The following is a 23,984-nucleotide window of genomic DNA, read 5'->3' as shown; positions in this document are numbered from 1 at the left end:
GTAGACAGACCTGGACTACGAACTTACACGTAACGAAGAACGAACGAACCAGTACTGACTACAAACAAAACGAACGAACGAACGATACAGTCCCGTATGGTGCAACAAACACTGACACAGGAAACAACCACCCACAACAAACAATGTGAAAACACCTACCTTAATATGGCTCTCAATCAGAGGAAATGAAAACCACCTGCCTCTAATTGAGAACCATATCAGGTCACCCTTTAACCAACATAGAAACACATAACATAGACTACCCACCCAAACTCACGCCCTGACCGTCAAACACATACAAAATAACAGAAAACCGGTCAGGAACGTGACAATGGGCTTTAATTGTAAATACCGAAATAATTTTTTTTAATAGAATATTTGTTGTTTTTTAAGAAGGAAGCCTGTACAGAATAAAAAATATTCCAAAACATGCATTCTGTTTGCAACAAGGCACTAAAGTAATACTGAAAAAATGTGGCAAAGCAATTAACTTTTTGTCCTTACAAAATCCAATACAACACATTACTGAGTACCACTCTCCATATTTTCAAGCATAGTGGTGGTTGCATCATGTTATGGGTATGCTTGTAATTGTTAAAGACTGGGGAGTTTTTCGGAATTAAAAGGTAAACGGAATGGAGCTAAGCACAGGCAAAATGATTTAGTCTGCTTTCCACCAGACACTGGGAGATGAATTCACCTTTCAGCGGGACAATAACCTAAAACACAAGGCCAAATCTACACTGGAGTTGCTTACCAAGAAGACGGTGAATGTTCCTGAGTGGTCGAGTTACAGTTTTGACTGAAATCGTTATGAAAATGTATAGCAAGACCTGAAAATGGTTGTCTAGCAATAATCAACAACCAATTTGACAGAGCTTGAAATAATATGAAAATAATAATGGGCAAATTTTGCACAATCCGGTGTAGAAAGCCCAGAGACTTATCCAGAAAGACTCTTTAACGATCGTCCTGGGAAGAAGGAGTGGACCAAAACGCAGCGTGGTAAGTGTCCATGTTAATATTTATTTTAACTCAGAACACTAAGACAAAATAACAAAAATAGACCAACACGAAACAGTTCTGTCTGGTGCAGACACAGAGACAGAAAACAACTACCCACAAAACCCATGTGGGCAAGAGCTACCTAAGTATGGTTCTCAATCAGAGACAACGATAGACAACTGCCTCTGATTGAGAACCACACCCGGCCAACCAACAAAGAAATACAAAACATAAAACACAGAACATAGAATGCCCACCCCAACTCACGCCCTGACCAAACCAAAATAGAGACATAAAAAGGATCTCTAAGGTCAGGGCGTGACAGACTCACAGCTGTAATCACTGCCAATGTTGATTCTAACATGTATTGACTCAGGGGGTTGAATACTTATCTAATCAAGATATATTCGTGTTTTATTTTTCATACATTTTTTACAAATCTTAGAATGTTTCTTCCACTTTGACATTACAAAGTATTTTTTGTAGATCGGCGACAAAAAAAATACAAATAAATCCATTTGAATCCCACTTTGTAACGCAACAAAATGTGAAAGAGTGAAGCACTGTGAATACTTTCTGAAGGCATTGACAGTATATGAATAGAAAAGGTTTGTACAGCAGTAGAGCTCAGATGTCCTTATTGCTGTTTAGGTATTTGATAGACTTGGCAATCCTTATATCTGCTCAGTTTACACTTAGGCACCCTATAGCGTCTGCCTGAGGGGTGAATTATTTCCCCTTAGAGTGACATGTCATTGCTTTAGTTCTTCCCTGTTTGTGCTCTGTTCAGCCACTGGACTTCGAGAGCAAGCGTACACACAACGTGGTGGTGGAGGCTGTCAACAAGCATGTGGACCCCCGATTTTTGGAGCTTGGCTCTTTCCGCGACCAGACAATCGTGCGGGTCAGCGTAACTGATGCGGACGAGCCGCCTGTCTTCCTCCCTGCTGAGGGGGCCATCATGGAGGTCCAGGAGGATGCCAGGCTAGGTGCGCTGGTGGGCACAGCTACCGCCAGGGACCCAGACAAGGAGAATGCACCTGTCAGGTATGGATCATGGCTCCTTTTTTCAAATCCATTATAGTCTATTAGTTCATTCAGATAGTTCTTCATTAACTGCTTCAGATGGGTATGTAAGTATTGCTACAGATAAACCTACAGATAAGCCTAGAACTGCTAGAGATATGGCTATAAGAATGGGTAGAGATATGGCTATAAGAACAGGTAGAGATATGGCTATAATAACTGTAAGAGATATGGCTATAAGAACGTGAAGAGATATGGCTATAAGAACGGGTAGAGATATGGCTATAAGAACGGGTAGAGATATGGCTATAAGAACGGGTAGAGATATGGCTATAAGAACGGGTAGAGATATTGCTATAAGAACGGGTAGAGATATTGCTATAAGAACGGGTAGAGATATGGCTATAAGAACGGGTAGAGATATGGCTATAAGAACGTGAAGAGATATGGCTATAAGAACGGGTAGAGATATTGCTATAAGAACGGGTAGAGATATGGCTATAAGAACGGGTAGAGATATGGCTATAAGAACTGGTATAGATATGGCTATAAGAACGGGTATAGATATGGCTATAAGAACGGGTATAGATATGGCTATAAGAACTGGTATAGATATGGCTATAAGAACGGGTAGAGATATGGCTATAAGAACGGGTATAGATATGGCTATAAGAACGGGTATAGATATGGCTATAAGAACTGGTATAGATATGGCTATAAGAACGGGTAGAGATATGGCTATAAGAACTGGTAGAGATATGGCTATAAGAACTGGTAGAGATATGTCTATAAGAACGAGTAGAGATATGGCTATAAGAACGGGTAGAGATATGGCTATAAGAACGGGTAGAGATATGGCTATAAGAACGTGAAGAGATATGGCTATAAGAACGGGTAGAGATATTGCTATAAGAACGGGTAGAGATATGGCTATAAGAACGGGTAGAGATATGGCTATAAGAACGGGTAGAGATATTGCTATAAGAACGGGTAGAGATATTGCTATAAGAACGGGTAGAGATATGGCTATAAGAACGGGTAGAGATATGGCTATAAGAACGGGTAGAGATATGGCTATAAGAACTAGTAGAGATATGGCTATAAGAACTGGTAGAGATATGGCTGTAATAACTGGTAGAGATATGGCTATAATAACTGGTAGTGATATGGCTATAATAACTGGTAGAGATATGGCTATAATAACTGGAAGAGATATGGCTATAATAACTGGAAGAGATATGGCTATAAGAACGTGAAGAGATATGGCTATAAGAACTGGTAGTGATATGGCTATAAGAACGGGTAGTGATATGGCTATAAGAACGGGTAGAGATATGGCTATAAGAAATAGTAGAGATATGGCTATAAGAACTAGTAGAGATATGGCTGTAAGAACTGGTAGAGATATGGCTGTAATAACTGGTAGAGATATGGCTATAATAACTGGTAGAGATATGGCTATAATAACTGGTAGAGATATGGCTATAAGAACTGGAAGAGATATGGCTATAATAACTGGAAGAGATATGGCTCTAAGAACGGGTAGAGATATGGCTATAAGAACGTGAAGAGATATGGCTATAATAACTGGAAGAGATATGGCTATAATAACTGGTAGAGATATGGCTATAATAACTGGAAGAGATATGGCTATAATAACTGGAAGAGATATGGCTATAATAACTGGAAGAGATATGGCTATAATAACTGGAAGAGATATGGCTCTAAGAATGGGTAGAGATATGGCTATAAGAACGTGAAGAGATATGGCTATAAGAACGTGAAGAGATATGGCTATAATAACTGGAAGAGATATGGCTATAATAACTGGAAGAGATATGGCTCTAAGAACGGGTAGAGATATGGCTATAAGAATGGGTAGAGATATAGCTATAAGAACGGGTAGAGATATGGCTATAAGAACTAGTAGAGATATGGCTATAAGAACTGGTAGAGATATGGCTGTAATAACTGGTAGAGATATGGCTATAATAACTGGTAGAGATATGGCTATAATAACTGGTAGAGATATGGCTATAATAACTGGAAGAGATATGGCTATAATAACTGGAAGAGATATGGCTATAATAACTGGAAGAGATATGGCTATAAGAACGTGAAGAGATATGGCTATAATAACTGGAAGAGATATGGCTATAATAACTGGAAGAGATATGGCTATAAGAACGTGAAGAGATATGGCTATAAGAACGTGAAGAGATATGGCTGTAATAACTGGTAGAGATATGGCTATAATAACTGGTAGAGATATGGCTATAATAACTGGAAGAGATATGGCTCTAAGAACGGGTAGAGATATGGCTCTAAGAATGGGTAGAGATATAGCTATAAGAACTGGTAGTGATATGGCTATAAGAACGGGTAGAGATATGGCCAAAATAAGACATACCATTAGTATAATGTATGCTTCACAAGTAAAGAAGCAGAACTTTCAACAAATAGAAACTTGTTCATAGCTACAAATGATATGTTTACAATGTCATATAAGACCCTCAAATAAGGACTACATTACTGCATTTATAGGACTGATTTAAATGGCATCTTATATCAACAAACACAGGTTTAGATGTACAGGGAGCTTGGGATTTGACATTTCTTTTTAAATATGGTAATAAACACACAATTGGAAGATCGCTGCACGACACAATTTGAATCATGAAAACATTGATTCATCCATTTGTACAATGCCAGAATCACATTACTCTAGGCTACTGCATTGACTGTTGACCACGCTAGAGGATTCCTCAGTATCTCACACATCTTTGTGCGTTCGCTCAGATCCCTATTTATGAGCAGAATTATATTATTTTGTGCCAGAGCCTCCACCTCAGGTCTTGGGTGGAGGAATAATAGCGGTGAGGCGAGTGGAGCTTCACGCACACCGACACACACAGGCTGTGCAAATTACCTCTATTAAAAATGCATGAGGCTGAACTGAAAGTGCTCCAGGTGTAATAAAGTACAACACAATGGCAGTGCCACCGCCTGCTTGTTGGCAGGCGAGAGCCAACGGGTTCGAGGGTACCTTGGCGCTGCGCCATGCCCATCGGTACCACTTTAATCATCTCGATTGGACGGAACTAACCCCGACGCCTGGTGCCCAAGGGCCCATCACTCTCTCCCACACTCCTGTCACCCTGCTCCGGAGGGCACCGATCGGGTATTGCTGGACACTGGCTGGCACTAGCAGGCAGTAGCGGGCGCTGTACCAAGGGGGTAAGAGTTCCAGAGGTATGAACACAGCCTCTGGAAACAAAATCTGGCCTCGTGTGAACAGAAAATGTGTTTGTGTTCTTTGTTTGGCTCTTTATCAGGAAGATGGAATGGCGTCTTGAAACTTTGTGTTTAGTGCTTACAGATCTTCTGGAAATGTGTACTTCTCCATTAATATATTAAAGTGATGGCATATTTGCAAATGTTATAAGATGCACTGGTAATATCTACATGATCTCCCTTCACCAACTACTATAGCAGTTTTGAAAGCTGAAATATCATTTGATGTCATTTACATAATTATTGTGTAGGTGTCACCGTTTGTCACTATTTCTTGCATAAATAAAATACATTTTAATGATAGCCTTAGCTATACTGTTTATTGATGTAGTGTGTTCTGTATACACGTTGCAGCTATGAAATGTGTTGTTCCTTGTATAGACTACAGATTCAGAGCGGGCAGACTCTAATGTAATATGACTAGAATAATCTAACTGTGGATGCATTATGCACCTCAACACCTAGACTACATGAAGCTCATCTCACTGTAGCCCTTTTAGCTGTCTTGTACGACTTGTACAAAGACCCTACTGGTCCCTTTGATGAGCTTTTTGTCCAAAAGGTAGAAAAGGAAATGATTATGCTCATAATATTCCATTAAAGTCCCGACGGGCACACGAGCCTGCTCAAGAGAAAAAAAATAAACTACTCACAGGGTTTTGTTGGCTCTATACTCTCCTGAGCGCTCCTCGTGGAGCCAACCACAAGGATGTGCAAATGTATTTTGCTTTCATTGGAGTGCAGCATGAAATATTCATTTTTATTTTTTCCCCTCCAGCATGGGCTGAAACCACAGACTTGTTTGGGGATGTAGGTGCAGTAGGGACACAAGCACTGTGACAGGTTTCCTATACAGATGCTAAATGGATAATTATTTTCATCCTTTTTTTAATCTGGCTCACAGTTTCCCTACGTTTGAAAATGCTAATGTATAGCCATAATCCGATGTCAACGGCAACTGGCAATATCCCCATGGGACACAGTGTTAGGGCAGCCACCGAAAAAGTCTTGCAGATGGTTTAGAATTGGATTTTACACCGTTCAAATACGTACTCCCCTTTTTTCTCGCTCTCCCTACCAGGTTCTCCATTGACCGAAGTACAGACCAGGAGCAGATCTTCCACATTGATCCAGTATCGGGCTCCATCACCCTGGGCAAGATTCTGGACCGAGAGACGGCTGGCTGGCACAACATCACTGTGACAGCAGTGGAAGCAGGTATATGCTCCAGTTCTATGAATGTGTATTGCATTGTATACATAGAGAGACATAACATATTATAAGCCTTGTTATAAGACATCATAAAGGCTCATACATGCTTATAACAAGTTTTAAAGCATTATACCTGTACGTTTTAAATGTTATCATATCTTCAAGTAAGAATTGGTAATATGCCTTTGACTGAGAGGCTGATACAGGGCCATGATATATAACACTATCATAAGAATGACATAGCACCTGTCATAACAGTTTATAACACCCAGCCTTGCCCCTATAGTAACTGATATGATACTAATCTGAAGTTTGGTTTGTTTTGCCTTTTCATATATACTAAGGCTCTACGTGAAGTGATTGTTATGATATTGCTATGGAATCACAGAAGACCGACAGATATCATCAGCACCAACAAGCTGTGACATAATCCAAAATAAAAGCAAAACACATGTAACGTTGTTTCATCTTGCTCAATACTTTTTCATTCGCAAAGAAAATGAAGAATGTAATACCCTGACGGTGGAGTAGCTGGTGGCAAGCTATTCTTATACCCTAAGAACTAAACGTCGTGCAGTGACAGGAATACACAGAGTACTTTTTCCAATCTTTGACAGATGAAGTGATGTTGGGATTGTATTGAAAGCACAAGAGATTGCATTCTGCATCTGGCTAGTAATATCTACCTGGCCTCACAGGATGAAATAAACCATTTCAGCACAACAGTGAATTCTACTTCTCTCTGTGTTTGTTTTTCTCCCTTAAAGGGATAGTTCACCCAAATTACAAAATTACATATTGGTTTCCTTACCCTGTAAGACGTTTATGGACAAGGTATGACAGCAATCCATGCTTTGGTTTAGCTTTCCTGGCACTGTTTCCACATGCTAAAGATTTAGCAATCGTATGAAAAATCCAATTCATGTCATGGGACAATATATTAGCATTTTTCATGCATCATGTTTAAATCATGTTTAAGTAAATTTGTTAAGCTTCACAATCAATTTTAGTTACTTTTTGATGATTTGGACATGATACGCTAAAAGTGCTAATTTCAGTCCCATGACTTGAATTGGATTTGTGCCAAAAAAGGCTAAAATGTTAGCATGTGGAAACAGTGCTAGGGAAACAACTAAACCAAAGCATAGATTGTCATCATAACTCGTCCATAGACTGCTTACAGGGTAATGAAACCAATGTATAAGTTGTGTGAACTATCCCTTTAAGTGTAAAAACGTAGCCTTATACTGTGTGTTATAGTTGTACGTGTACGAATATAATTATTCATGGTAGTTTGGGATTGTGCTTACTCCAAGTGCTCTACGCGACACATTTGTTTGCGTTGCAAGCAAACTTCTCACTCAAACATGTGGAGCAAATGAGCATTTGGGAGTCTTTCAGCATCTGCTTGGTGTTGTAATTCTCAAGACAAATTGTTTGCTATTGTGCTCTTTCTCTCTGTGCTCACATTATGACATAGGCACATTTTAATGTTAATTTACCATTTAATTGTGTGAGAGAGTCATTTGAGCCCATATCAGGCATAAACACAGGGCTGTACATGACAGATAAAGCCCTTCCTTGCTTCTCTTTTTTTTTTTTTTTACCCAGACAAACAAAGTCAACGGTTGACTTCATCAGAAATTCTCTCCAAATGTTTCTTATCGCCAGCGGCTCATTGATTCTCGAGGACATTGAGCAGGAGTCAAGAGAAGTGAAGCAGCAAACCACCAGGACAAAACTTTTCTTTAAATAACTCTTTCAACAGTTTTGTGCAACTTGGTTTTATGACTCCTCGGCTAGTTATGGTTGGAGTGGCAAAAGGTTGAATTGAACAAGGCCATTTTAAGATTACAGGAAAATAACATGACCCCTCATTATTCCCCAACCCCGTTATTGACATTAAAACCGTGTGATTGCTGGCTACAGTACATCAGCATTGTTGAGTCCTTTCTTGAATGAGGTCCATGGTTGGTCATCATGTTGCAGGGGTGATTGACCCCGATTAGTAATGAGCAAGGCCAGAACAACCAAACGTATTATACTTTAAGAATGATATCACCATGTCAGAGGCAGTCATACAGCATTTTCTTCCTATCGGAGTGTCAACTCAATTGTTTGCATTCACATATGCTTAAAAAATCCCCAGAACGTGTCTTAATTCAGAGCTTGAGACGTCCAAAACTGTTCATTACCAGCTTTCAAGTGGTAAATACGAGTGTGAAACTTGGTTAGAAGCATTGTATCCCCAGTTTTCTTTCTTTCCTAGTTCCGATTTGCGCTTGAAGGCAGCATAAAGGCGGTTCCCTCTGCAGTGTACTGTATCTAGTTCTTCCCTCGATGGGAGACCAAAGAGCTGAGTAGTAGTGTCAAAAGCAGCTTTTTGCATCTTCTGCAGACTCTTGACAGACCTGTCGGGGAAGAATCCTATCAGGGCGGCAAGACTGACACATAATTTCAAAGACCTGTGATAGATAGTATGATATCACATTGCAAACAGTTTTTTTCCCGAGACAGTTAAATAGGGGGAAAATGTATACTTGTCCCACCCTTAGGGTAACAAGATACCTGAGTAGTTTGAAAGTCTTTATCTTTCAAGAAAATATATTTAAAGCGAAGGTTTCACATTGCCCCTGACCAGGTGCAGACTGCTTCCTCGCAAGGAAATATCTTAGAATTTGTGAAGTATTGAAAAGTTGCAACTGTATAAAAGTAATAGAGATATGACATATAGTGGCCACTTTGTCTAATTGGATACGACATACTAATGAACGTGAACACTTGAGAATTCATTTGCACAAAACATTATGTGTTAGGCTGTGTAACAGTTCAAATGGGAAGGGAGATTATATAACAGAGGAAATTATTTATGCTTACCATTTAGCCAATGATGACGAAGGTGAGTTTGTTAGGATTCATTTAGTAATGGTGCGCTGTGTGGAGGACATTTCAGACAGAAATTCAGACTGATCATAGATCAGATGTGCATCAGCCACTGACCTGTGGGATTTGTCTGTGATTGTATAATCTACGTGATGTCCTTATCAAGACTGCTTAGCGATATTTTGAACTTTTGAATATTGTTTTTGTGATCAATGTATCATGCCAGCCATTTGTATTTAATGGATTGGATTCATATTGTGCTTTTCTAAGTGCACAAAGCTCTTGACATTGTTCAGAGGTAACGCACCTCATCCACTACCATGTCTAGCACCTTTGTGTAAGGCTGTATGCCAATGACTGGTGTATATTCATTACAAGTGTTTTTCGTAAAGGGACAGTTCAGCAATTTAACATTTATTTTCTTACTTTGAAAGCAGTCTCTGGACAAGGAGTACTTTGGTTTTGTTAAAATGTAGCATTTTCTTAATTTCTTTAGATTATTTGGGCATGAAATTTTAACCCCAGTGTGTATTCCAGTCACTTCTTGTCTTTCAAGCTAAAATAAATAGCTACATATGTATTGCTGAACTATCCCTTTGAGTTAACATTAGATTTTCACAGTACTGTACATTATTAACTGAACATGTCCTATTGAGTGTATGCATCCTCATGTGTTTTTGGTTAGTGGCACTGTATAGTACAATGTCACATTTTGCGTTTTGATAGTGTTTACTTTAGCTAGCAAAATGACCATATATGCTCCCATTCTCTGCTTCACTGTGCTTTCACCTCAGAAGGGAGGTAAAACAAAGACAGAATAACTCAGAGTCCATTCATATCCCCATTTCCCTGTTGACCCAATTTACATTTAGAACAAACTGTTTCCTGTAGCAATCATCCTAAACTATTGTTCATGAATCTACACAATCCCTTTATGTCTAGGGCCTGGTTCTGTGGTATGGTGGTTCTGTGGTATGGTGGCTCTGTGGCATGGTGGTTCTGTGGTATGGTGGTTCTGTGGTATGGTGGTTCTGTGGCATTGTTATGTGGTATGGTGGTTCTGTGACATGGTGGTTATGTGGTATGGTGGTTCTGTGACATGGTGGTTCTGTGACATGGTGGTTATGTGGTATGGTGGTTCTGTGGCATTGTTATGTGGTATGGTGGTTCTGTGGCATGGTGGTTATGTGGTATGGTGGTTCTGTGGTATGGTGGTTCTGTGGTATGGTGGCTCTGTGGCATGGTGGTTCTGTGGTATGGTGGTTCTGTGGTATGGTGGCTCTGTGGCATGGTGGTTCTGTGGTATGGTGGCTCTGTGGTATGATGGTTCTGTGGTATGGTGGTTCTGTGGTATGGTGGTTCTGTGGTATGGTGGTCACGGGCTTCCTTTCCAGACTCTCTGAAGAAGACTCTCAGTATAATGTTATTTCAGCAAGAAATCTGCTATCGAGATTTTTAACATCTGCTGAGCAGCCACCAGATGTACAGCGTGTCAATAATCTGTTGAAATACACTTTCTTCATGTCTCAGATATTTCTTCAAGACAAATTTAGAACAGATCAGCTCACCAGTGAGGCCAATAAAAACAGTGTGCTGAAAACGACGGAGGATCCCCCCCACTGAGGTTTAAAGTGACCAATGACCCAGTTTCCCAATGTTCCTCAGTTTCCCAATGTTTTCCTCAGTTTCCCAATGTTCCTCAGTTTCCCAATGTTCCTCAGTTTCCCAATGATCAGTTTCCCAATGTACCCAGTTGAAATGTAATGTGCACTGATTATTGCCATTCTCCTATCTGCTCTGTAGGTCCACTGTGGAGGGCTGAATTAAGGTAGATAAGACTGTGAGAGCACATCCATTTATATTCTTGCTGCTCAGGCAAAAACCACTCAATTAAAATATAGCATTGATGTGAGGATTATGCTATTAGTGGAGTGAGTATTCTCATCAGCGCTACTACCACTGCAATGAAAAGCAAGCGATAGCTAGGCAATGTGTGCAGTAGGATGGCATGGGCTATATGGGCTATCTGGGCTATATGGGCTATCTGGGGTATCTGGGGTATCTGAGACATATGGGCTATATGGGGTATCAGGGCTATCTGGGACATCTGGGGTATATGGGCTATCTGAGGTATATGGGCTATATGGGGTATCTGAGGTATATGGGCTATATGCGCTATCTGGGGTATCTGGGGTATCTGAGACATATGGGCTATATGGGGTATCTGGGACATCTGGGGTATATGGGCTATATGGGGTATCAGGGCTATCTGGGACTTCTGGGGTATGTGGGCTATATGGGGTATATGGGCTATATGGGGTATCAGGGCTATCTGGGACTTCTGGGGTATGTGGGCTATATGGGCTATCTGAGGTATATGGGCTATATGGGGTATCTGAGGTATATGGGCTATATGCGCTATCTGGGACATCTGGGCTATATGGGCTATATGGGGTATCTGGGACATCTGGGCTATATGGGGTATATGGGCTATATGGGGTATCTGGGCTATCTGAGACATATGGGGTATATGGGGTATATGGGCTATATGGGGTATATTGGGCTATATGGGGTATATGAGGTATATGCTATATGGGGTATATGGGCAATCTGGGCTATATGGGGTAAATGGGCTATATGGGGCGTCTGGGCTATATGTGGCGTTTGGGCTATATGAGGTACTTGGGCTATCTGGTGTACGTGGGCTATATGGGGTATCTGGTCTATATGGGGCATCTGGGCCATATGGGGTATCTGGGGTACCTGGGCAGTCTGGGCTATATGGGGCATCTTGGCTATATGGGGTACCTGGGCAATATGGGGTACCTGGGCTATCTGGGGTACCTGGGCTATCTGGGGTATCTGGGGTACCTGGGCTATATGGGGTACCTGGTCTATATGGGGCACCTGGTCTATTCTGTGATACATGGGCTATCTGGGGTATCTGGTCTATATGGATTACCTGGGCAATATGGGGTACCTGGGCTATATGGGGTACCTGGGCTATATGGGCTATCTGGGTTACCTGGGCTATATGGAGTATCTGGGGTATCTGGGCTATCTGGGGTACCTGGTCTATATGGAGTATCTTGGCTATCTGGGGTACCTAGGCAATATGGAGTATCTTGGCTATCTGGGGTACCCGGGCTTTCTGGGGTACCTGGTCTATATGGGCTATCTGGGGTATCTGGGGTACCTGGGCAATATGGAGTATCTGGGCTATCTGGGCATCTGCAGAACACTGACTGAAGACTGCAGTTTAGACCATGTTGAAATCTTATGGTGTATTTATCCAGCCACATCACTGTTTATTGTTTACCAAAACAGTGGCGCGCTTTGTTGTTGTTTGAACTGCAGTTTGTCCCTTTAATGGAACGCATTTCGTGTTATGGATTTGAAGCTGTAAACGGCTGACAATTAAAGAGACATTGCTAAATGGGGACTGTACACACTCTTACATATGTAGATATGTTAGAACATAATTACATCCTGTAGATACTGAGATTGCAGTGATGACTCTCTTTCAACTGAAATTGACTCACGTTCGAAGCACCCCACTGTAAATGGTTGAGAAGCAAAATGGAAACTCGTCAAACATGATCAAATAATTAGGAATTGGAATTAAAATGCAACGAGAAGTCGGAGTGCCGAACCCACAGAGTCTTGTAATTAGGGTAGTAGGGCTAATTTGAAGTGGATTTTGATTGCGCTAATTATGTAATCGTCTCCCCTCCCTCATTTCGATGTGGTCTTTTAAGAAGTTTGCGGGAGAATAGGGGTGTGCACTCGTTGCTTTGTTCATCTTTTAACAAGGGCGTGATCAAAATAATTTACAACACATTATTAAGTGCATTAATTCATATTTAAATGATTAAGTCAGGCCCCTGGTGTACTCTCATCATTAAACTTGTAATTTTTTATTTATTAATTATTTGATAGCTGGAGCTCTGATATGAAAATGGGCTCGCTCATTTGTGTTAGCCCTGACTCGTGTCAGAAAAGTGTTATCCTGGTAATGGAGGTAATTTCAGGACACATTAAAAACTGTCATCACTTAGTGAAAATGCACAAGCTGACTGATGGCTTCATTAGGTAAATGTTGTCTTTCGTACAGTCTTCCGTTGAACACAACAATCAACCATATGTCATCACTCAACCGTGTGTTTATAAGAGGATGCACTACACAATATTATGACCTTCTGGTTTCTCAGAACTCAGTCAGCTTTGAACCTCAGAAAGCTATACTGTAGATATGATGTACAGTTTTGGTTGGTAGCAAATATTGATTTAACCTTTCTAGGACATGCGTTCTGCTAGCGTTCCGCCCCCCAACATTCCGCTGAAAAGGCAGCGCGCGAAATTCAAAAATATTTTTTAGAAATATTTAACTTTCACACATTAACAAGTCCAATACAGCAAATGAAAGATACACATCTTGTTAATCTACCCATCGTGTCCGATTTTTAACATGTTTTACAGCGAAAACACAACATATATTTATGTTAGCTCACCACCAAATCCAAAAAACACACAGCCATTTTTCCCAGCCAAAGATAGCTTTCACAAAACCCAGAAATAGAGATCAAATTAATCACTAACCTTTGAACATCTTCATCAGATGACACTCATATGACATCATGTTACACAATACATTTATGTTTTGTTCGATAATGTGCATATTTATATCCACAAATCTCGGTTTACATTGGCGCCATGTTCAGAAATGCCTCCAAAATATCCGGAGTAATTACAGAGAGCCACGTCAAATAACAGAAATACTCATCATAAACTTTGATGAAAGATACATGTTTTACATATAATTAAAGATACACTTGTTGTGAATCCAGCCAACATGTCCGATTTTTAAAATGTTTTACAGCGAAAACACAACATATATTTATGTTAGCTCACCACCAAATCCAAAAAACATACAGCCATTTTTCCCAGCCAAAGATAGCTTTCACAAAACCCAGAAATAGAGATAAAAAATGTATCACTAACCTTTGAACATCTTCATCAGATGACACTCATATGACATCATGTTACACAATACATTTATGCTTTGTTTGATAATGTGCATATTTATATCCACAAATCTCGGTTTACATTGGCGCCATGTTCAGAAATGCCTCCAAAATATCCGGAGTAATTACAGAGAGCCACGTCATATAACAGAAATACTCATCATAAACTTTGATGAAAGATACATGTTTTACATATAATTAAAGATACACTGGTTCTTAATGCAACCGCTGTGTCATATTAAAAAAAAACTTTTGTAAAAGCACACCATGCAATAATCTGAGACGGCGCTCAAATATATATAACATTTCTCCGCCATGTTGGAGTCAACAGAAATACGAAATGACACCATAAATATTCCCTTACCTTTGATTATCTTCATCAGAATGCAATGCCAGGAATCCTATTTCCACAATAAATCATTTTTTTTGTTCGATAGTGTCCATTACTTATGTAAAATTAGCAACTTTAGCTAGCATGTGTAGTACACGTGTCCAAACACTGGCGCAAGGGAAGGCAAACGTCGGACGAAAACCTCAAAAAGTTATATTACAAGTCGAATAAACTGGTTAAACTTAGTTGAGAATCAATCTTCAGGATGTTGTTATCATATATATCCAATAACGTCCCAACCGGAGCATTTCTTAATGTCTGTAAAAGTAATGACACACATGCTCATTCCATGACTAGCGTGCGTGACCAGTGTAACAGTATAACTTTAAACCGTCCCCTCACCCCGACACGAACCAGGGACCTTCTGCACACATCAACAACGGTCGCCCACGAAGCATCGTTACCCATCGCGCCACAAAGGCCGCGGCTCTTGCAGAGCAAGGGGCAACACTACTTCTAGGTTTCAGAGCAAGTGACGTAACTGATTGAAACGCTAGTAGCGCGTACCCGCTAACTAGCTAGCCATTTCACATCCGTTACACCAGCAACTGGCAATCTGCCAGACCAGTGACTGAAACACCTCCCATCCGGCCCCACATCACACTAGAGGCTTCATTCCACGTTCTACTGACTGTTGACATCTAGTGGAAGGCGTATAAAGTGCAAACAGATCCATAAATTACAGGGATTTGAATAGGCGATGACTTTCACATCGACCCTTTTCAGAATTTTCAGTTTGCCTGCCATATGAGTTCTGTTATACTCACATACATAATTCAAACAGTTTTAGAAACTTCAGAGTGTTTTCCATCCAATAGTAATAATAATATGCATATATTATCATCTGGGACAGAGTAGGAGGCCGTTCAATTTGGGCACCAATTCATCCAAAAGTGAAAATGCTGCCCCCTATCCCTAAAAAGTTTTAACTCACTTTCTTTGCAATTATAGACATTGGCGGTTCTGACCGTAGTAATGTCCAGTTCATTTTGTCAGTACAATAGAGTACTGTTGTAGTACACATTAGAACAGTACAAAATCACTATTGTGTAAAATATTCAATACTAACACTGTAAATTAATCTGTTCTCTTTGTAGATAATGTATCCCAGATATCCCATTCGTCAGTGAGCAAATGAAAGATACACATCTTGTTAATCTACCCATCGTGTCCGATTTTTAACATGTTTTACAGCGAAAACACAACATATTTATGTTAGCTCACCACCAAATCCAAAAAACACACAGCCATTTTTATAAATTACAGGGATTTGAATAGGGATTTGACTTTCACATCGACCCTTTTCAGAATTTTCAGTTTGCCTGCCATATGAGTTCTGTTATACTCACATACATAATTCAAACAGTTTTAGAAACTTCAGAGTGTTTTCCATCCAATAGTAATAATAATATGCATATATTATCATCTGGGACAGAGTAGGAGGCCGTTCAATTTGGGCACCAATTCATCCAAAAGTGAAAATGCTGCCCCCTATCCCTAAAAAGTTTTAACTCACTTTCTTTGCAATTATAGACATTGGCGGTTCTGACCGTAGTAATGTCCAGTTCATTTTGTCAGTACAATAGAGTACTGTTGTAGTACACATTAGAACAGTACAAAATCACTATTGTGTAAAATATTCAATACTAACACTGTAAATTAATCTGTTCTCTTTGTAGATAATGTATCCCAGATATCCCATTCGTCAGTGAGCATTCGTATCCTGGACGTGAACGATAACCCTCCTGAACTGGCCAGACCTTACGAGGCGTCCATCTGTGAGGACGCTAAGCCGGGTCAGGTAAGGGCAAATTCTAAAGTAATGCATTATTACCATGTAACTAATGTGTTACAACATACTACAGCTTAATGCAGGGTTCCCCAAACATGGTCCTGGGGCCCCACCTGGGTGCACGTTTTGGTTTTTGCCCTAGCATGACACAGCTGATTCAAATAACATGCTAATCATCAAGCTTTGATTATTTGAGTCAGCGGTGTAGTGCTAGGGCAAAAAACTAAATGTGCACCTGGGGGGGGGGGGGGGGGGGGGGAGTTTGGGATACCCTGTCTTAATGGACTACAAAGTGCTTGCTGTGTGAATTCTGTGTGTGAATGAAGTTGCTAAGTATTTCCTGTCATAAGAATAATCATTATTTTTAGTAGATGAACAAATATATTACCATGACTCAACCACAACTCTGAGTACAACAGCAAGAGGGGACGAATAAAACAAATCCCATTGAGGAACTGACTTCATTGAAAATATGTTGTATTCATTTGGGATTTGAAAGGTGTACAACCAGAAATGTAATGTAATTTAACATCACGGCCTAGGACTTCAATATCACAGTTGTGAAACAGCCCATGGTTGCATTGTGCTACATCCAGTTTTGTTTTAGGAACTATGCAGCGCCAACAATGCATCTCTTCATTTCAACTATCTCTGCTGCTTTAAATCTGAAATGTTCTTTTCAAAACTGTGTGCAAAACGTAAATCCATGGGGCCTTGCTATATACTAGTAGACCGTTGGATGCTTGCCACCTAAGAGTGGTCGGCAATACGTTTGTGTTGGTTGTAGGGCACAGCCAATCATTTTCCCTCTTTGTCAGAATTGTTTCATTATCGCCTAGTTTCTCGTTTGGACCTTTTTCAATTGGACAGCATGATCTATTTGACACTTTGTTCCAAAGGCAATTTATAAATGCTGTTTTGGGCATGGGAAGCAGCTTGCCAAACTATTCTCACTCCAATACTTGAGTTATCAGTTATAAAAGGAAGATGCATTTGTGTTTTCTTAACTGAAGAGGTAACAAAGAGCTGAAGGTTTCGAAAACAAAAAGCATTGTATTTGGGACAAATAATTCGCTAAACCCCAATAAAATATTTGAGCAAGTAGAGGAGGCTAAAGTGCTTGGAGTAACCCTGGATTGTAAACTGTCATGGTCAAAACCTATTTATGCAACAGTAGCTAAAATGGGGAGAAGTCTACCCATAATAAAGTGCAGCTCTGCCTTCTTAACAATCAACAAGAAAGGTCCTATAGGCCCTAGTTTTGTCAGGTGCCACAAAGAGGGACCTTAAATGTACACGGAGAGCTAACATGAATATGTCAGTCTCTCCTGGCTCAAAGTAGAGGAGTGATTGACTTCATCATACTTGTATTTGTGAGAATTATTGACATATTGAATGCACCGAGGTGTCTGTTTAAACTGCAAGCACACAGCTCAGACACCCTGCAAGACATGCCACCAGATGTCTCGTCACAGTCCCCAAGTCCAGAACAGACTATGGCAGGTGCACAGTACTACACAGAGCCATGACTACATGGAACTCTATTCCACATCAAGATACTCATGCAAGCAGTAAAATCACATCGTGTCGAACGACTACACATGATAACATACACACTATACACACACGTACACATGAATTTTGTGTTGTCGATATATGGTGCTATAGTAGATTAGTGGCCTGTGGGCACCTACTTAATGTGTACTAGTCAGGATCGAGGGAAAGATGAATGGAGCAATGTACAGAGAGATCCTTGATGGACACCTGCTCCAGAGCACTCAGGACCTCAGATTGGGGTGAAGGTTCACCTTCCAACAGGACAACAATCCTAAGCACACAGCCAAGACAATGCAGGACTGGCTTCGGGACAAGTCTCTGAATGTCTTTGAGTGGCCCAGCCAGAGCCCGGACTTGACCCCGTTCGAGCATCTCTGTAGAAACCTGAAAATAGCTGTGCAGCAACGCTGTCAGGTTGGATGGGGAGCGCTTGAGAGGATCTGCAGAGAAGAATGGAAGAGACTCCCCAAATACAGCTGTGCCAAGCTTATAGCGTCATACCCAAGAAAACTCGAGGCTGTAATCGCTGCCAAAGGTGTTCCAACAAAGTACTGAGTAAAAGGTTTGAATATTTCTGTAAATGTCATAGTTCAGATTTTTTATTTTTTTTTTACTGTTTTTGCTTCGTCATTATGGGGTATTATGTGTAGATTGATGAGGAAAAACAACAATTTAATCAATTTTAGAATAAGGCTGTAACATAACAAAATGTGAAATAGTCAGAATGCACTGTATATAATTGCCTTCATTTTGCTGGACCCGAGAGGAAGCATCCATAATACATACAAAGACAAAGGTGGGATTGAATCAGTTGGGTGAATATGTCAATTTAGATCAATATTATGCCATTTAGCAGACAATTTTATGCAAAGCGACTTACAGTGAGTGCTTACATTTTCATAATGGCGGCCCAAGTATAAAATACATGTACTATATCAGTTTTCAATATAATGTACAAAAAATATGATTTGAGTTACCTATTTTGGAGGATGGATTAGAGGAGTATGTTATTTTGATTCGTTGACATCATGCGATTTGATATCCTTCATCTGTTCCATTTAGCTATTTTTTTACCAGCTGTGTTGATATTTGCTACATAATATTTAACAGCCGATTTAGTGGAGAGATTACACAATATCATTGAAGTTGGCCAGAAATGAATGCATAATCTAAAGGCCATGATCTTAAAACAGTTGGTGGCAGATTGAAGAGAATAGACAGAATATACACGTGTAAATATAGCGATAATCCATCTATCCGGAGCCCTGATTCTCAACTACCATTAAAAATGGACAGGGTCATTAAGGTATTTTATTTTCCATTCAGTCAACAGGCCCCGGGGCTCAGCTGGAGCCAATTACGTTGAGCGGAGCAAAGGAATAATTAAAAGACTGGGGATGTGTCCATAATGTCACCCTCCTCCCTATATTGTCCACTACTTCTGACCAGGGCCTTATGGGACCTAGTGAAAGGTAGTGCACTATATAGGGTGCCATTTGGGATGCATTCCATGTCTTTAAAGCGGGGCCTCCTTGCTGGAAGCTACATGTGTAATGAGGCCTAGGCCTCCCCTCCTCTTGATCTGCAGACTTTTTTTAAATGCTCATCGCCCTCTGTGTTCGCCACGTTTTGCAAGAACATTGTGTGGTCTGATCTCTCTCCATCTCGCTCCTTCCTCACTCCCTCCTCCATCTGCGAGCCAACATTAACCTTCAACACATAATCACAGGGACGACCGTTAGTCTTGTGGTTGAGATTCCCACCCCCGACAGTGAGGAGGTTCTTTCACAGGTCCATTTAGATTGCACATTGACATTTGGAAATCTTTTTCAATCGACGTAGATATTTAATTTTTCATGTAAGCAATAGAAATAAAATGGATTTCTATTTGTGTTGGATGCACATTTCAAGCAATAAGGCCAGAGGGAGTGTGCTATATGGCAAATATACCACGGCTAAGGGCTGAGTGCTAGGACACAGCCCTTTGCCGTGATATATTGGCCATATATCACAAACCCCCGAGGTGGCTTTGACCTCTGGGAGATTAAATGAAAGTGTTGTTATCTTTAGGTCAGAGGTCGTGTTCATTCTCTGCCTTGGCATAACTACAGATTTGCTGCACTTTATGTTTTCCAGGAATGGAGGTTTTTCTCTGTGTTTTTCCCCCTATTTTGCTGCACCCTAAAATTTGACAATTCGTGTGAACAGTTCTTAGATGCTACGTTTCTCTCATTCTTAGTCCTGGTGTATGAAGTTGGAGTGTACTTTGTACTTTTGCATGGAGTTTCTTCATTGATTGGTATTGACAAGTCCACTCCTGAAAGGGAGAATGCATCAATTCATCAACCCATTCATGAATTACCAGAATAACAAACTGTATGTACCGTATTGTTGTGAAGAAATAGCTTTTTCTAAGAGGAGAATCCTCTTTACAAACTGTGACCTGGCCGAGATAAAGCAAAGCAGTGGGACACAAACAACAACACAGAGTTACACATGGGATAAACAAACGTACAGTCAATAATACAATAGAAAAGTATATATACAGTGTGTGCAAATATAGTAAGATTAGGGAGGTAAGGCAATAAATAGGCCATAGTGGTGAAATAATTACAATTTAGCAATTAAACACTGGAGTGATAGATGTGCAGAAGATTAATGTGCAAGTAGAGATACTGGTGTGCAAAGGAGCAAAGAATAAATAACAATATGGGGATGAGGTAGTTGGGTGGGCTATTTACAGATGGGCTGTGTTACGATGGTATTACGTCTGGGTCAAGGATATATGTTTTGTGTAAAATGAGCTTGAATTGTGTTAATGTTGCCACGAATGCAATTTATAAAGCGGATAGGTTGGATGGAGCACAGCCTCCTACATAATTACCTGTATATTCTTACACCTGGAGTACCAACAAAATATTGTCTATCTGCGCTTTGGCCAGGATTCTGTCTGCTCTCCCTTCCCTTTATGTCCTCTAAAACTTGTGTAAGGCCAATGCCAGTATTTATTTCCCCCCATAGTTCTGCAATACCAGGTTGCAATGTTTGCGCTAACGTTGTAGGTTATTTTCACTCCAGCCAGAACCCTGGAGTTTTTAAATAGTTGCTTTTCAACTTTCTTTTCCCTTTCTGTTGTAGTCATGCAGGTCGACAAGAGCATAACACGTCAAAATATGCACTACCCTCCTATATGGAGTCTACACAGTCCAACAAAATGGATGCTTCATTTTCTCGGAACGTCCCCTTTAAACTTATCAACACACACACCACCATATTTACACAGGAACTCCAGCATTTGTCAACTCAGTATTGTGGCGCACGCAAATCTCATGAGTAGCTTTTCACCAAGTGTGTGTGTATGGCGTGCCTATCACCCATGCCTTGTCAGTGCATCAGCTATGTGGCTCACAATTGGTGGCACCGTGGTGAAAATCAGATTAGCCTTTAACTGAGTTGAGTTTGATCCTATTTGAGGAGTTGGCAACATGTCGTATTTGTTTGTGTTTAAAGGCGAGATAAATCAGGCGAAGAAGGTGGCCCGAGACGTAAATAAAGGACAATATTTTTTGCACATCATGTTCAAAACATCTATAAGTGACTTTGTTGAGCTTCACAATCAATTTTAGATTCTTGCATATGATTTGGACGTGATACGCGAAAAATGCTAATATCGGTCCCATGACTTGAATGGGATTTGTGCCACAAATTCTAAAACATTAGCATGTGGAAACAGTGCCAGGGAAACTAAACCAAAGCATTGATTGCTTGTCATACATTTTCCATAGACTGCTTACAGGGTAAGGAAACCACTATGTCATTTTGTAATTTAGGTGAACTATCCCGTTAAAGTAACTGTCCAGTGTTCCCAAATTTACATGAAATATGACCTGTAATTAATTACAATATGAGTGAAGTAATTTCCCTTACAATTTTTTTATTTATTAAGTATGTTAAAAAGCATATTTTCTGTGTTGGAATGGCGTGGGTGTATATGGTCATCAAAAATATTAATGTGAGTAGACCCCTGATTGGCAAACTCATTTTTTTCTCTCAAATTGATGCTTTGGCCACAAATACAAGTATAGGATGATTCAACAACATCATTTTTTTTAATTGTACCTTTATTTCACTTGGCATGTCAGTTAAGAACAATTTCTTATTTTCAATGACGGTCTAGGAACAGTGGGTTAAACTGCCTTGTTCAGGGGCAGAAGGACAGATTTTTACCTTGTTAGCTCGGTGGTTCGATCTTGCAACCTTTCGGTCACTAGGCTACTAGGCTACCCTGCCTTTATGTGGGTATGAGTTAACAGAACATTGACTTTTAAAAGTAAGATTTTCACTAGACAGTTACTTTAAATTACAGTGCATTTGTGTATGTTTTTTGAGAATATAAGAACTATTGAGTTGAAAAATGTACTGTGGATACCAATATCCCTGTGAGCCTCCCAGGCCCATGATGCCCAGTGTTAAGAACATACATTGTAAATTAATAATATTACACTGTGTTTTATTACTCCCTCTAAACATGTTCCTCTGATCCATTGGCCAAAATGTGTTTAATCGGTTGTTCAACTACCACCAAGCTACTGCAAAATGCCGTTAAATCACTAGTTCAACTACATGCAGTTCACTACTCCCCCACACTGGAAGGAATACATGAGTGGTACGTACATTAGGCTACATCAAATCGTTGTCTCTTACAATAGTTGTGTTTAGTTCATTAGGATCTCCAGGAGCTGTTCATGCATCAGCTACTCTTCCTGCGGTCCACATAAGGTTTCTTCAGAATTTACATATTTGGGGGCTCGTCCGGGATCACCCAGGATTTCAAACCTCTCCATTTCTCTCATAGACGAGATGTGCTGATTCATTTGGTTATTCAAAATCATTTAAGATCGGAAGAAGGCATCTAAAGCTTTTGTTACAATTTCTGGTACCATCTTTTGCTACAGGTAATTATTGTAAAGTGACATGTTGAATTGTTCAAACCATAGCACAGCCTCCTGAAATCCTTGAGTTCTGGGATTCCTCCACATTTCCACCCCCTCAAAATCTGTCTTCACAATTCTGGATCTACCCCCAAACTACCCTCAAATATACCTCCAAAGCTACCCCCAAACCATATATTGCCATGTAGTGCCATATCGTGCCGTGTAGTGCCATATACAGTAGTGCCGTGTAGTGCCACATAGTGCCATGTAGTGCCGTGTAGTGCCACATAGTGCCATGTAGTGCCGCATAGTGCCGCATAGTGCCGTGTAGTGCCGTGTAGTGCCGCATAGTGCCATGTAGTGCCGCATAGTGCCGCATAGTGCCATGTAGTGCCGTGTAGTGCCGCATAGTGCCATGTAGTGCCGCATAGTGCCACATAGTGCCATGTAGTGCCGCATAGTGCCATGTAGTGCCGCATAGTGCCGCATAGTGCCACATAGTGCCATGTAGTGCCGCATAGTGCCATGTAGTGCCGCATAGTGCCGCATAGTGCCACATAGTGCCATGTAATGCCGCATAGTGCCATGTAGTGCCGCATAGTGCCGCATAGTGCCGCATAGTGCCGCATAGTGCCGCATAGTGCCACATAGTGCCACATAGTGCCATGTAGTGCCGCATAGTGCCGCATAGTGCCACATAGTGCCATGTAGTGCCGCATAGTGCCATGTAGTGCCGCATAGTGCCGCATAGTGCCACATAGTGCCATGTAATGCCGCATAGTGCCATGTAGTGCCGCATAGTGCCGTGTAGTGCCACATAGTGCCGTGTAGTGCCGCATAGTGCCGCATAGTGCCATGTAGTGCCG

The 23,984-nt window shown here is 40.6% G+C and overlaps 1 protein-coding gene across 1 annotated transcript in view; it reads left to right on the top strand.

Moving 5' to 3' along the window:
• The window catches only part of LOC120064655 (cadherin-22-like), a 162,344-nt gene that overhangs the window by 74,693 nt on the left and 63,667 nt on the right, over window positions 1–23,984 (top strand). The window contains exons 6-8 of the mRNA XM_039015279.1: window positions 1,796–2,052; window positions 6,407–6,543; window positions 16,515–16,636. Of these exons, the coding sequence (XP_038871207.1) occupies window positions 1,796–2,052; window positions 6,407–6,543; window positions 16,515–16,636 (516 nt within the window). The remainder of the gene's footprint in view (window positions 1–1,795; window positions 2,053–6,406; window positions 6,544–16,514; window positions 16,637–23,984) is intronic.

This window comes from Salvelinus namaycush, chromosome 20 (genome assembly GCF_016432855.1).
Source record: "Salvelinus namaycush isolate Seneca chromosome 20, SaNama_1.0, whole genome shotgun sequence".
NCBI classification, from domain to species: domain Eukaryota; kingdom Metazoa; phylum Chordata; class Actinopteri; order Salmoniformes; family Salmonidae; genus Salvelinus; species Salvelinus namaycush.
This window is presented reverse-complemented; position numbering and strand designations above follow the sequence as displayed.